The sequence below is a fragment of the Chanodichthys erythropterus genome, chromosome 4, assembly GCF_024489055.1.
Source record: "Chanodichthys erythropterus isolate Z2021 chromosome 4, ASM2448905v1, whole genome shotgun sequence".
NCBI lineage: Eukaryota > Metazoa > Chordata > Actinopteri > Cypriniformes > Xenocyprididae > Chanodichthys > Chanodichthys erythropterus.
Window position 1 is genome coordinate 25,397,947 of NC_090224.1, and position 13,519 is coordinate 25,411,465.

Genomic DNA, 13,519 nt, shown 5'->3' on the forward strand with positions numbered 1-13,519 from the left:
ACAACATTTTTGTTTGTTGGTTGGTTTTTGGTACTTCATGGCATGTCAGTATAAGTAACTGCAACTTATTCCATGAGTTTAGTGTAATAAAGTATAGTCGTGCAGTCAGTGTAGATAATGGTATTATTTATTACATATTTTATTGCTCAAATGCCAGTTTTAAGAATTCCAGGAGCAACGTAATGAGCTTTGGATTATGTTATTTGTTTTGTTGTGTCTGTAGCATATTTGAGCTTTGTCCTCCAGGCCTGCAGGAGGCACAAATTCTGCTCCAGTTGGGTTAATGACGCACTGGTGCCGCTGAGAAGTGTCAGAAGAAGACGCGCTGTAAATGGCCGCCTCCATGTCGTGAATGTGAGATTGGCAAAAATTAAAGTATTTAACGTTACCCAACTGCCCAATCTCATCGAGATCATAATTGTGTTATATATTGCAACGGTAAGATTAATGATTTTTTCTTTGTTATGTATGATTTATAAAATGAAGTATAAGTAATTAATCTGATCTTGCTCAAGCGCTTTTAGAAGCGATGTGCTCCTACTGTCTATTAATGTCATAAGTAATTTAGGGATAAAAGATCAAACAGCTATTTCCACATAAAACTCACATTTACATGGATAATTCGGCTACATTAGGAACATAATATACGTGATCAGCGATATCTGAAAGGTTTGGTATTTAATGGATTTCAATGTGCTCTGTATCTGTGATGTCGCTTGAGCTTACGAAACAAAAGTGTTTTAAACTTTAAATACGTTACAAACGACACAGTTGATCTTATTTACTGTGTATTTCCTTTTAATAATCATGGTCAGTAATGATATCTGATTGTAATACTGTCAAGAGTATGTCCAGGTCATAATTCACACCAAAATTAAAATAAGTAAGAAAGAAATTGTTTTGTTTAGAATAAAGGAGATTTTAGAATGTTAAGAGTTTAAGAAGCACATTTTCTGTTAATTCTTACGATTTTTAACAGAAAAAAATGCAAATTGAATTGTGTATAGTATTATACATGTTAGTAGTGTAATTCCTCATTAATATATTGTTGCTGTACTACTACATTATTACTGTATGAAAAATTAAATTATTACTTTACTGACAATACTGAGTACTGCATTTGTTTAAAAATTTAAAAAGTTAAAAATATTGAATTGAATAATAATATCCTTATTACTGAATATTTAATAATCTAATCAGAATCTTTATAGAGTATAATGGAAATTGGAACAAAATTAGTTTTTAACCTGAAATTTTAACCTGTTACTTTACCCTTATAATACCATGTTATGATAATGATTATTGTGCTTTGTACCTTGGTCTTTACATGATATTATATGAAACATCTTGTCATACAATGTCCAGTGATAACCATGTCCAAAAAATAATGGTAATGCATTTGGTAATACTTTTGTGATCGTTTTGAAATCCAAAATCTTTATTTCCAGTGAAAAGTCACGTCACATGTATTTATTATATAGCACTTTAATGCAATACAGATAGTTTCAAAACAGCTTCACAGTAATAAACAAGACAATTATAACCGTGTTAATGTTGCAAAATTGATAAATTATAAAACAACTTTCAGCTGTCAAGCAGCTCTACAGGAGCCAATAATGTGATCATTGTTAATTTCAGTTCAATGTTGATTCAAAAACTAACTAACTGATATCTTCAGTCTTTTGCAGTACAGATCTGCACGGCTATTGCTGTCCAACAGCGGACTGATAGTCCAGTTTGGCATCAGCCTTCAATTCCTTCCAAATGAAGGACGGAAAGGAGAACTCTAACGCCACTTCTGGAAGTTTTGCCACAAATCTGGACCACACAAAGCCATGCTGGTACTGGGACAAGAAGGATCTGGCTCACACCCCGTCCCAGTCCGATGGCCTGGACCCAGCCACAGAAGCCAGGTACAGACGAGAGGGAGCCAGGTTCATATTCGACGTCGGGACACGTCTGGGACTGTATCCTTTCATTGCTGCCATTTCTACCTATTTAATGCAGTTTAGTGCAAGTACATCTTGTTCTGTTGACATCTGTGTAGGTAGGTCTAAGTTTTAAATACTGAGAGGATTTTGATATTATCCTTAACCAATTTTTAAGACATTATGACACTCTGGCGACTGGAATAACATACTTTCATCGTTTTTACATGTTTCATTCTTTCAAACAGTTCCCCAGATATGTAAGTACAACATGCTCTTGAAAATCTGGTCATTGCTGTTTGTTTATAGTTTACCCTTTTTTTTTTAATTTTATGATTTTGGCAAGTGCTACAGGAATCTAGGATTATCTGTTCTATTTGTAGTGATAAAGCAAAAAGGCACTTGAGATTCCTATTCCTTTGCAATGTAACGTAGCTATAGACTAAAATTATCAAAAGGAGGGTTGGGCGATGTCTGTCAAACTGGCATTTGACGATGTCTACAGTGAAACATCGCAATGGACGATGACATCATTATAATGTAATTAAAAACGCTCTCTCTGTTCTGCTCCAGTGGACACACACATGTTGTGCACATCTGGAGAAAGAGAAGAGCGCGCATGGAGCTGGAAGGGCTTAAATGCATTTGGCTTTAGATAAAACTACTAGAGCAGGGCTTTTCAAGTAGTTAAATTAAAAAATAAAAAGTTTGACTTAAAAAGGTTAACTGTCTTACCAATAAGAATGATTTACGGTGAGGTGATTTGGGGATTTAAAAGTCTTCTGACTTTGTTCATGGCGCATTTCTCCTGTTTTCCACATCAGTCTTATTGGGAATGTTAAGGCTGTTTCATCCAATTTAAAACTAGTTTAATTATCGAGTGATTTGTGGTTTGTAACCAAGAAGTGTGTCGAATTGAAATGCTTCTCACTGGATGTCGCAACTCTGTTTAATAATGGCGACCAGGAATAAATGCAGCTCCTTTAAAGGGATAGTTTACCCAAAAATGAAAGTTTGATGTTTATCTGCTTACGCCCAGGGCATCCAAGATGTAGGTGACTCTCTTCAGTAGAACACAAATGATAATTTTTAACTTCAACCGTTGTGGTCTGTCAGTGGTATAATGCATGTCAATGGGAATTCCATCTATAAGTGTCAAAAAAACATGCACAGATGAAAAACATTTCTCAGGTCAGACGGAGGAGTGGGCATGGTAAACAGTGCGTATAGCCAATAGACGTAGATCTGCAGGCGCCACTTCGGCCATGTATCTAACCAAATTTAGCCACACCACTAGGAGAAGAGGAGGGAGGGAGGTTGGGGTGCCCTTGAGCTGGATGAAGATGATTGGTGGGCCAGATTTGGCCCATTGGCTGCCAGTTGAAGAGCCCTGTTCTACAGGATAAAGCCTGAAATATCATTACCACGAACGATTCTGAGTGCTTGTGGTGTGATCCACACCGCTGTTTTGATGCGCTGCTCACTTCCACTAGAAACAGTTAAATGGTGCTACCGCGGTCTCGCGGTCCAGAGGAAAACATGCTGGGGTCCGGATGTGGACCGCAGTCCGCCATTTCAATATCAGTGGTTTAGTTCAAATCATGTGGAATCGTGATGCTGGCTCAATATTGTGATGTCTGTCAGCATCAGTGATGGATGATGGCATCGTCTATCGGCCCATCCCTATTCAAAAGTACCGACTTCAGTACCAAGTCGGTACTGAAATATTAAAAATGTGACCAACATTTCCCCATAGCATTTTGAGTGGTTTCTTAAACACCTCTGATTGGACAACGTACTCAACAGATATGTCTGTGATTGGCTACAATGATCAAGCTTCAAAAACATGTTGTAAATAGACATCTTTCATGCTCTTCACCAAGCGCTTACACAGATACACACAGAAGAGTTTGAAAGCAGGCCTCTATTAGCGAATATATTAGTGATCCGCTGATAGACACCTGCTTTCAAACACTCCTGTGTTTATCTATGTAAGTGCTGGGTGAACAGCGCTAACAGAGATTCAAATTATGGTTGTTCAATTTATGATTATTTAAAGTTGTTTGGAGTCAGAACTAATATGTTTTAATTTTGATGGCCTTTAAAGTCCCCCTGCTCTATAGTCAATAATTGTACCTCTTAAAATTATCTTATTAATTATCTTTTATAAATTATCAAAACATATTTAAACATTTTCCTGTGAAATTATTTTACTTAAAACGGTTTTAATGTAAGTGTACACCCTTCCTTCATTTAGTATATGCAAATCAATGAATATGCAAATTAGTTACCGCCTCCACTCAATCACACCAGCTTGGACCACCTGATCCATTCGGTCAACTGTAGTAAATGCTACACAGTGGCAGATGGAAATACTGGTTTAATTCAGCCATATATTTTTGAACCAGAATCTGATTCAGGAGAAGAAGAGGAAGAGCGAATTATACAGGCTCGTATACAAGTCGGTGTGTCAGAATGGTGTTTTATGTATTGATCTTGATTTCTGTTGTGCTTGGAGGGAACTAAAAGGATCTTGGTTGAAAAACAGGGATTGAATAAACGGTGTGTATGTTAAAAGGTGATCAGTAGCCTGTAGCACACTCTAAATTGAAACACGTTTATTAATTTATGTTTCCCTCAGGTGACCGGGGCTTGTTGTCTTTTCTTGGCTGGTAAAGTGGAAGAAACCCCCAAGAAATGTAAAGACATCATTAAAACAGCTCGCAGTCTGCTCAACGATGTGCAGTTTGCACAGTTTGGAGATGATCCAAAGGTTTGTAACCCAATCATCACATAAATTCTCTCTTGTGATGTCACTGTATTAAACGTCACTGATTTCCATGGGATGTCTCCACAGGAAGAGGTTATGGTCTTGGAAAGAATTTTACTCCAGACAATCAAGTTTGATTTACAAGTTGAACACCCCTACCAGTTTCTGCTGCGCTATGCTAAACAGCTGAAAGGTATTATTTCAATTTGAATTTAAGAAGTCAATTAAAGTTGTTTTTGTATAGTGCTGCTTTGTTGTGATGTTGCTCATTGGATGGTGTGTTTTCTTTGTTTTGTTTTTTTTCCTGTCAGGTGATAAGAACAAAGTTCAGAAGCTTGTGCAGATGGCATGGACCTTTGTCAATGACAGGTTGGATTGACTTTATTTATTACCAGCAATGAAACTGTGTTTTCATTATTTGTAACATTATACTTTTTATCTCCATAATTCTGTTATCATTCAGCTATTGCCATATATTCAGATCAGGGTTATTATAGTTAACTCAATTTATTGGTAACACTTTATTTTTTAAGTGATGAAGTTACATGTTACTACATGTAGTTACTGTAGTTACTATAGTAACTATTAATTATGCTTAATTACAAGTTATTAACCCTAAACCAAACCGTAACTCTATAGTACATGTACATGTTGTTAATCAATATTACATTGTCCTTTCTCAAATAAGTACTGAGTATCTAAAATAAAGTTTAACCAAAATAAAATGTAACCATATTATCACTAAAACCATAAACATGTTTTACCTGAAATAAAAATATTGTAAAATATTTTAAAGCTTAAACTTATTTTATTTCAGCTAGTTGCCAAAGGAACATTTCTCATTTTTGTTTAGTTTAAATAGATGTACTAAAATAACTAAAATTAAAAATTAAAGGATTAGTTCATTTTGAAATAAAATTTTCCTGATAATTAACTCACCCCCATGTCATCCAAGATGTTCATGTCTTTCTTTCTTCAGTCGAAAAGAAATTAAGGTTTTTAATGAAAACATTCCAGGATTATTCTCCTTATAATGGACTGAAGGTCAAAATTACAGTTTCAATGCGGCTTCAAAGGGCTTTAAACGATACCAGACAAAGAATAATGGTCTTATCTAGTGAAACAATCAGTCATTTTCAGAAAAAATGTAAATGTATATGCTTTATATAAACAAATGATCGCCTTCCAAGTGCTTCCGCCAAAACTGCACTTTTGTATTCTTTAAAAAGCTTGCTCTGTATGTCCTACGCCTTCCCTATTCTACTAACGGAAAAAATGGAACTGCCGCTGCATTCGTTCCGTAAATAGAAATAGGGAAGGCGTAGGAAGTACAGCGTAAGCTTTTTGAAGAATACAAAAATGCGGTTTTGGTGGAACCACTTGGAAGGCGATCATTTGTTTATATAAAGCATATACATTTACATTTTTTCCGAAAATGACTGATCATTTCACTAGAAAAGACGTTTAAAGCCTTTGAAGCTACACTGAAACTGTAATTTTGACCTTCAACCATTTGGAGGCCATTGAAATCCATTATAAGGAGAATAATCCTGGAATGTTTTCATCAAAAACCTTCATTTCTTTTCGACTGAAGAAAGAAGGACATGGACATCTTGGATGACATGGGGGTGAGTAAATTACCAGGAAAATTTTATTTGAAAGTGAACTAATCCTTTAATAAAAATGCTGTGATTTGTGACATCGCGGCTTTCTTTTTATGACTTGATCACCTTCAATGTTGTATGTCTTGATCACCTCTATGATCACCTCAGTTGCTTCATTTACAACAGTGAGGCAATTATTATCAATGACATTTAAACCTAATTATTTTTGAACATTGTTCTTTTGCACCAAAAAGCAACCAAAGAATGTGAAAGGCCTCTTTTTACAAGCAAAATGTTTAATGTATCATCTTTGACTCTTTCTTTAGCAGTGTTAACAATGTTTTTGTGTGTATTTCCAGTCTCTGCACAATGTTGTCCCTCCAGTGGGAGCCAGAGATCATAGCAGTGGCAGTCATGTACCTTGCCGGCCGGCTGTGTAAGTTTGACATTCAGGAGTGGACGTCAAAGCAGTCATCTCGCCGCTGGTGGGAGCAGTTTGTACAGGATGTGCCGGTGGAGCTCCTGGAGGGTAAGAGACTGCAGTAGAGCACATGAATGTGTTTGACATTATGCATTTCAAACTCTATGTCCCTCTGTCATAATGATTAATTAGATATAGGAACATTAACCCTAGTAGTCTAGTTTGTCATCATAATGTACTGCTCGCTTCCAGCTTTTATTGATCTCCATACCCATTTCTTGTGTTCTACAGACATCTGCCACCAGATTTTGGATTTGTACTCGCAGGGTAAGCAGCCGATACCCCAGCAGCCTCAGATGCAGGACAAAGAGAAACCGCCGCCCCCTCCTGCTGCCCAGCCTGGTCAGTCAGGAGGGCAGAACCCACCTGCTCAACCTCCCTCCAAGAAAAACTCGCCCCAGGCCAGCCCACCCGCTAAGATTAAACGGCAACATGTAAGTAAAGCATTTTTAGTCAGGTGATTTATTTTGGAGAACACAAATTTGTGTCCCAGATTCTTTCCAGTCACTTCCATGGCACATAGCCATTCGATCCTGACTCTAGGTATTGCCTCCTTCAGGATTATGGGTAGTATAGTTCTTGAAAGGGATAGTTGCCCCAAAAATGGAAAATTATTCCATGATTTACTCACCCTAAAACCATCCTAGGTGTATATGATTGCTCTATTAGACGAACAAAATCGGAGATATATTTAAAAATATCCTTAAACCTCCAAGGTTTATATTGGTTGTGAATGGCTGCCCAAATTCTGAAGACAAAAATAATGCATCCAAAAATGAATCTGTATAACGCCAAGGGGTTAATAAAGGCCATCTGAAACGAAATCGATGTGTAAGACAAGTATCCTTATTTAAAACTTTATAAAGTAAAATAACGAGGTCCCGGCACGACAGCCATACGCATTCGGCGTACGTCCAAAAAGCGTTAACTTCACAATGCTGTGACGTTTTATACTACGCCATGACATCAATCAATCAGTGTTTCAACCACGGAAAGATGTCAATAAAACAGCTTGTAAACAATGTTATATAACGTCACATTTACCACAGAAAAGCCGTTCAATGTCCAAAAACTTTAGTCAGCTAGAAAAATGAACTTCGAAAGCAGCATTTAGCTAAATATATGCACTATATTTCATATTCATTCTATTTTTACTTAACCTTTTCTTCTATATTTTATGTTTTAATAAATCCGTTTTATGACAGCGACCATTTAAATGTTTAGTTAAAAAAAATTTAGTATAAACATACTTAAAGGTATTATGGAGGATGTTTTGTTTTATACATTTTTGCAATATTACTTGAAACTGTCTTTTACTAACTGATAAAAGTAGGGATGCACCGATCCGATATTCAGATCGGTATCGGATACTGCCATTTTTGCCGGATCGGGTATCGGCCGAAGTGGACTGATCCAAATCCGATACTGTGCGTGTACTATTCTGTTATTGTTAAGCTCCACAAAAGGCACAAAAACATTTAAAAAAGCACCATAAAGTTTCTGTGCACTATATTCCAAGTGTTCTGAAGCCATTCCATAGTTTAATTTGCGGTACAGATAAATATTTAAGTCGTTAAATGAAAGTTCACGTAAATGCCTCCCTCCGCTGCGGCAGTCAGTCATTCTCCATTCAGCATTCAGACTGCGTGTCGCGTTCGGTTATGACAGTCAACACAATGAAACACTCTCCAAGATGAATCAATGTTTCTATTATTATACTTCATCAAGATACCGGTAATACAATACCCATCAATATATCTTCTCTTTGTGCTTTGAACTTTTGAATGCGGAGCGCTGTGACTCCATGATGCTTCAAGCGCATCATTCTGCACTCGGGATGCGCATAAGCGCTTTGTGCCGCTCTGAGAGCCGTTCATATTATAATACTTTTGCACAATGAATGATTGTTAATATAATTTTTTTGTTGTTCTGTCCTATCTATCATATGTTGCTGCATCATTTTAATTTTTATATTTTAATGTTAAGACATTTAATGGCTTCGCATTTTCATATTTATTCACAAACTTATAGGATAAACAAATAGGCGTAAGCTATGCATTTATTTATATTATGAAAAGAAGATAAAGACTGCGTCACTTCTCAGTTTTCATCTTGAACACTTTTTGAGGATCGTGAGTGAACGCGATGATCTCTTCCTCTTTACTACTTTACAGAAGGAAATAAATATGAATGAAAATCAAAGAATATGTTGAAAATTGCAGTAGCTTACCGAAATCTGTATCACGTCAGTTCAATCAGTGTTGTAAACAATGTCATGTATACCTCAGAAAAGCCATTCGTTGACCATAAACTTATAGTCAGCAACAAAAAAAAATAGAATAAAAAAAATAAAATAAAAAAAAATTATTTAAAACAAAAAGGATTAGAAACTTAATTATGCAAGCATAAGTATTATAATACATAATAAAATGGACAAACTGGGTGCGTGTAATCAAACGCATCGTTCTCATGTTTCTGGAGACTGAACTCACGCTGCCACACTGGAGCGCACTCACCACCAACTGGACAGAGGTGGGAATTACAATTACAAGCAACATCAGCCCCAGTAATCAGTCAAAATGACGGACAGGGTGTAGATTTTTTTCCGTCACTGCTAAAAAAAAATTATCAATGATGGAAAATTTTCGGTTAACGCGACCTTTGAGATTATATATTATATACACGCCACACTACCGCCGGTGACACTCCACGACCGCTGTGGCGCGGTTGTCATGCCGACCGTCACAGCTCTATGTGAGGCATACAGTTTATTAGGTAATTTGGCACTTTTCTTATTACTTGAAGATCGGATCGTTATCGGCCAATACTGAATCCCAGGTATCGGAATCGGTATCGGAAGCGAAAAAGGCGGATCTGTGCATCATATCGGTGCATAATATCAATATACATCATCTGTGCACGAGGTAGGGCCTTAAAAACATCAGCCAATCGTTTACGTGTCATCGCGTAAACGATTGGCCCTCTGGCTTGTCAATCACTGCCATGACGTTCCTTGTGAGAGACGTGCGCGCTCCAGTAACTTTTTTTGTCAGGAGTAACAACTGCAGATTATGAGTTACCTGCGGTGAGTCCGACATAATGAATCCACTAACAAGACACAGCGAATGCCGGTGGTAAACACTTGTGTTCCAATACAAGTATTTATGAGTTTTGGAAGGTGTTCCCTCGAAATGAGCTGTGAAGGAGGGGGGTTGTTCTTACGCATGCGCTCATTTCAAAAACTCACTAACAGTCTTTGGTTTCTCGGTCATCGAAAACATCCTCTATAACACCTTTAAATCATTACAAATTTATTTGAACATTATTGATTAATTTTTTAATCTTTTAATATTATACTTGTGTTTATTATACTTATGTAACTGGGGTTAAATATATTTTACAGCATTAGTTGAGTGAGATTTGTTTTTTTCTTTAAGGAAATTTGCTGTGTACTGTAGCCTACTTGATAGGCCCCAAATTAATTAGTATTAAATTGAAGTTAATCTAGTCAAAATCAATAAGCAAGGTTGTTAATCGAAATCTAATCCAATTGTGTCAATGCCCAACACTTGTCAATAAATCTTTTTTTTTTTTTTTTTTTTAATATATAAGTAATATAGTACCAGCTGAATCCCATGTATAGGTTACATTAGTTCAGAGATAGTTTTTTCCTTGAGAAAATTTGTCATATACTGTATCTGATAAATATCTAAAATATCGAATTGTGAAATTTGTGTCAATACCCAGGCCTAAATTTTGGAACTCATGGTAGATCTGTCAAAAAAAAAAAAATGGCTGAAAATGAAATGTAGTGCTTTGCGATTTGTTACTTTTTAATATGAAACAAAGTCTCATAATTGTAATGCAATGTAAATGTTCTCTTATACCTATAATAACTTTTTTTTTTTCTTTTATACAACTCTTAGTTTTTACAACTAAGTTTTTATTTGAGTGTTGATTTAATTAATACATTTGATTAATTGGTTATTAAATAATATTTATTTTAGTTTTGGTTTAGAGCTGAATGAAAACTTTAATTTTGATGTTTCGGTTAAAAAAAATGCACTTTTCATTAAGGAGAAAATTAATGGAATTGTTACATTCCTATGGTAATTGTTAGAGTTTTTAAGACTGTAATATAAAATGTTTTATTTTATTTTGTAGGTCTCTCCTAAAGATGAACCTAAAGCCCCAGCAGGTAAATAACTGCATTCAGTGGACATTTTATAGTGTCATGATAATGAATGTCTATTGTGAGATGATGAATTACCTGTTGTATTAAGTGTTCATTTCTCTTTGTCTTTGTTTCAGAGCAAGTTGGGTCTAAGATACCACGGCTGGAGAGTCCTATGCCCCCTCTTCCTGTGTCCCAACCCCCAGGTAATGTATGACCTTTACATGCAGTCTGCAAGCAATCTCATGCTCACAGCAGCTTGTCTGTATATCTATTAGCAGTAAATATATGTGCTGCGTGTTTCACAGTGAAGCGCAGCGCTGTGATCTTACATGTGAACAGCTCATGATCTGCTGCTGTTTGTGGCATCTCAGACTGGCTCAATTTGCAGTAAATGCTGTTCCAAACGAACTACATCTCTTCATCTGCTCTGAGTTTGGGTTGCTTGTTTGTGTTTGGGAATGCAGCATGCACCAACTATCTTCCCATACTTGTAATTAGAAGCACCTATCAACAAAAGAGAATCTTTAAGGGCTCCCCTGTGCTTTCTGTCAAAATTAGAATTCATGGTTTAACATTTAAAAATGAAGCGCTTAAGACAGCCATAAATATTAGTATACTAATATTTATGGCTGTCTTGTCAAGTAAAACAATAATAATAATAATAATAATAATAATTTTTAATACTGTTTTAAAAAAATCACAATTGTAATTTTTATTAAAATTTGGTATTTGATGTTTTTTTTTTTTAAATTAGTGACTATTTATTAGATAGTGTATCAATGATACTAAAAACTGTTGACATCTGCCCACACATAGATCGCAAGGCTCCATCTGCCATCCCAGCGCCTCCTGCTGAAGCGGAACCAGCCACATCAGCTGAAATGGACCCAGCACAAGGGCCGGCTCCTCCTCTGCCACATGGGGCCCCGCCGCCTCTACCTCACCGCCCTCCACCCCCTCCTCCCTCAAGCTATATCATGGGAATGTCCACGTCCAGTTCGTACATGTCTGGGGAGGGATTTCAGAGTCTGCAGTCCATGATGAAGACCGAAGGGCCCTCTTACGCACCCATGCCCCCTTCGTATGGACTACCTTACCACCCGCACGTCTACCCAAATCCCCCACCTCCAGGTCCTCCTCCCCCAGCCACTTACCCTCCTCCCAATCTGCCGCCACCCACCCCATCTTATCCCCCTCCAGGCTACAACCCCAGCTACCCCCCTCCACCTCCACGCATGCCACCAGGGCACAATGTGCCCCCTCCGGTCATGGGTTTACCTCCCACTGGGTACCCACCTCCTCCCGGCCCGCCCGGCCAACCTCAGGTGCCGATGCCGCCCCACGCCATGCCGCCTGTGGCAGGAATGAACAGAGGGGCATGGATGAGATGAGAGGTGATGAAATCTGTTCTACACACCTTGGTTTAGGCCCATGATACATGTGCCTGTAAACAATATACACTGTCTATACCAGGTTAATATGTATTCTGATGCAGGATTCACAGAAAGGTACAGATTCAGCTGCCAAGTTGAACACTGGTGGAATTTGAGTGTCAGGGAGGCCATGAATTACCACAGACTTCCGCTTGGGTTCAGGGTTTCACCATTCAGGAGACTTCCTCTTCACTTATTCGAATTAAAGGGATAGTTCACCTCAAAATCACCCTCATGTTGTTCTAAAATGTCTGAAAGATAATTTTGTAAAATCTTCATGAATCTATTTTTCATACAGTGGTTTACAGTGACCATGGGTGGCCATTCTCCAAAAAGGACAAAAAAAAAAAAAAAATTATAAAAGTCAATATGACATTAAGTCTTCTGAAGTCCTTTAAGACAGAATTTAAATCTGATTTTAGAGCTGATTTCAGCTTTAAAGCTCCTCACACTAAGCAATTGTTTGGTTTCAGAAGACATGAAATATAGTGCACTTGTAGTATGATTTATCTTTTTTTTTTTATTCTCATATCTTCTGGTCAACATAAATGGTTTTTGTATGAAAAGATCTGACAAGAGGTGAAGATTCATCAAAATCTCGGTGTGTTCTTTGGAAACAAAAATCATACAGGTTTTGGATGACATGAGAGTGAATGAGAGAATTTTCAGTTTGGAGGAACCATCCCTTTAAATTCATTCACATCACCACTTACATTCCAAACATCTTTCTGAATTATGAATTCTTGAGTGTACATATGATTTATTCTGTAATATCTTTAGGGAACTTTTTTTTCTTCAGTGTTATGTCTTCACTTCCCTCTGGCTTTGCTTTTTAGTTGGTGTATTGCAGAATTCATATTATTTTCTTATCAACATGCGGAAAATATCCCAAAAATCATCCTTAGCAGTCCTTTTATTCAGATGCGTTTCTGGCATCTTTGACTGACTTGAGGTCAAGTGCATTGATTGATGGACATTGGTAGTTTCATAGTTTCCCGTATGTGCCTTAGTTTGGTTAATAGTTGATCGGCAAAGGACTTGCTGTGCTCAACCACCTTGTGTTTGCTTTGTTTTTTTTAGGCAGATAATAAAAGTCTTTTTTCCCCTTGTGTATTTATTGAATTGT

General features: G+C 37.0%; 1 protein-coding gene across 1 annotated transcript; it reads left to right on the top strand.

The window, feature by feature from the left end:
* The first annotated feature begins 300 nt into the window (after positions 1-300).
* ccnk (cyclin K) lies at positions 301-13,519 on the top strand. Its single transcript, XM_067383390.1, has 11 exons — positions 301-438; positions 1,679-1,967; positions 2,107-2,188; positions 4,570-4,701; positions 4,786-4,891; positions 5,010-5,067; positions 6,662-6,831; positions 7,015-7,217; positions 10,948-10,981; positions 11,095-11,163; positions 11,777-13,519. Exons 2-11 carry the CDS (start codon positions 1,765-1,767, stop codon positions 12,349-12,351), a joined length of 1,632 nt encoding a protein of 543 aa, XP_067239491.1. The 5' UTR covers positions 301-438; positions 1,679-1,764; the 3' UTR covers positions 12,352-13,519.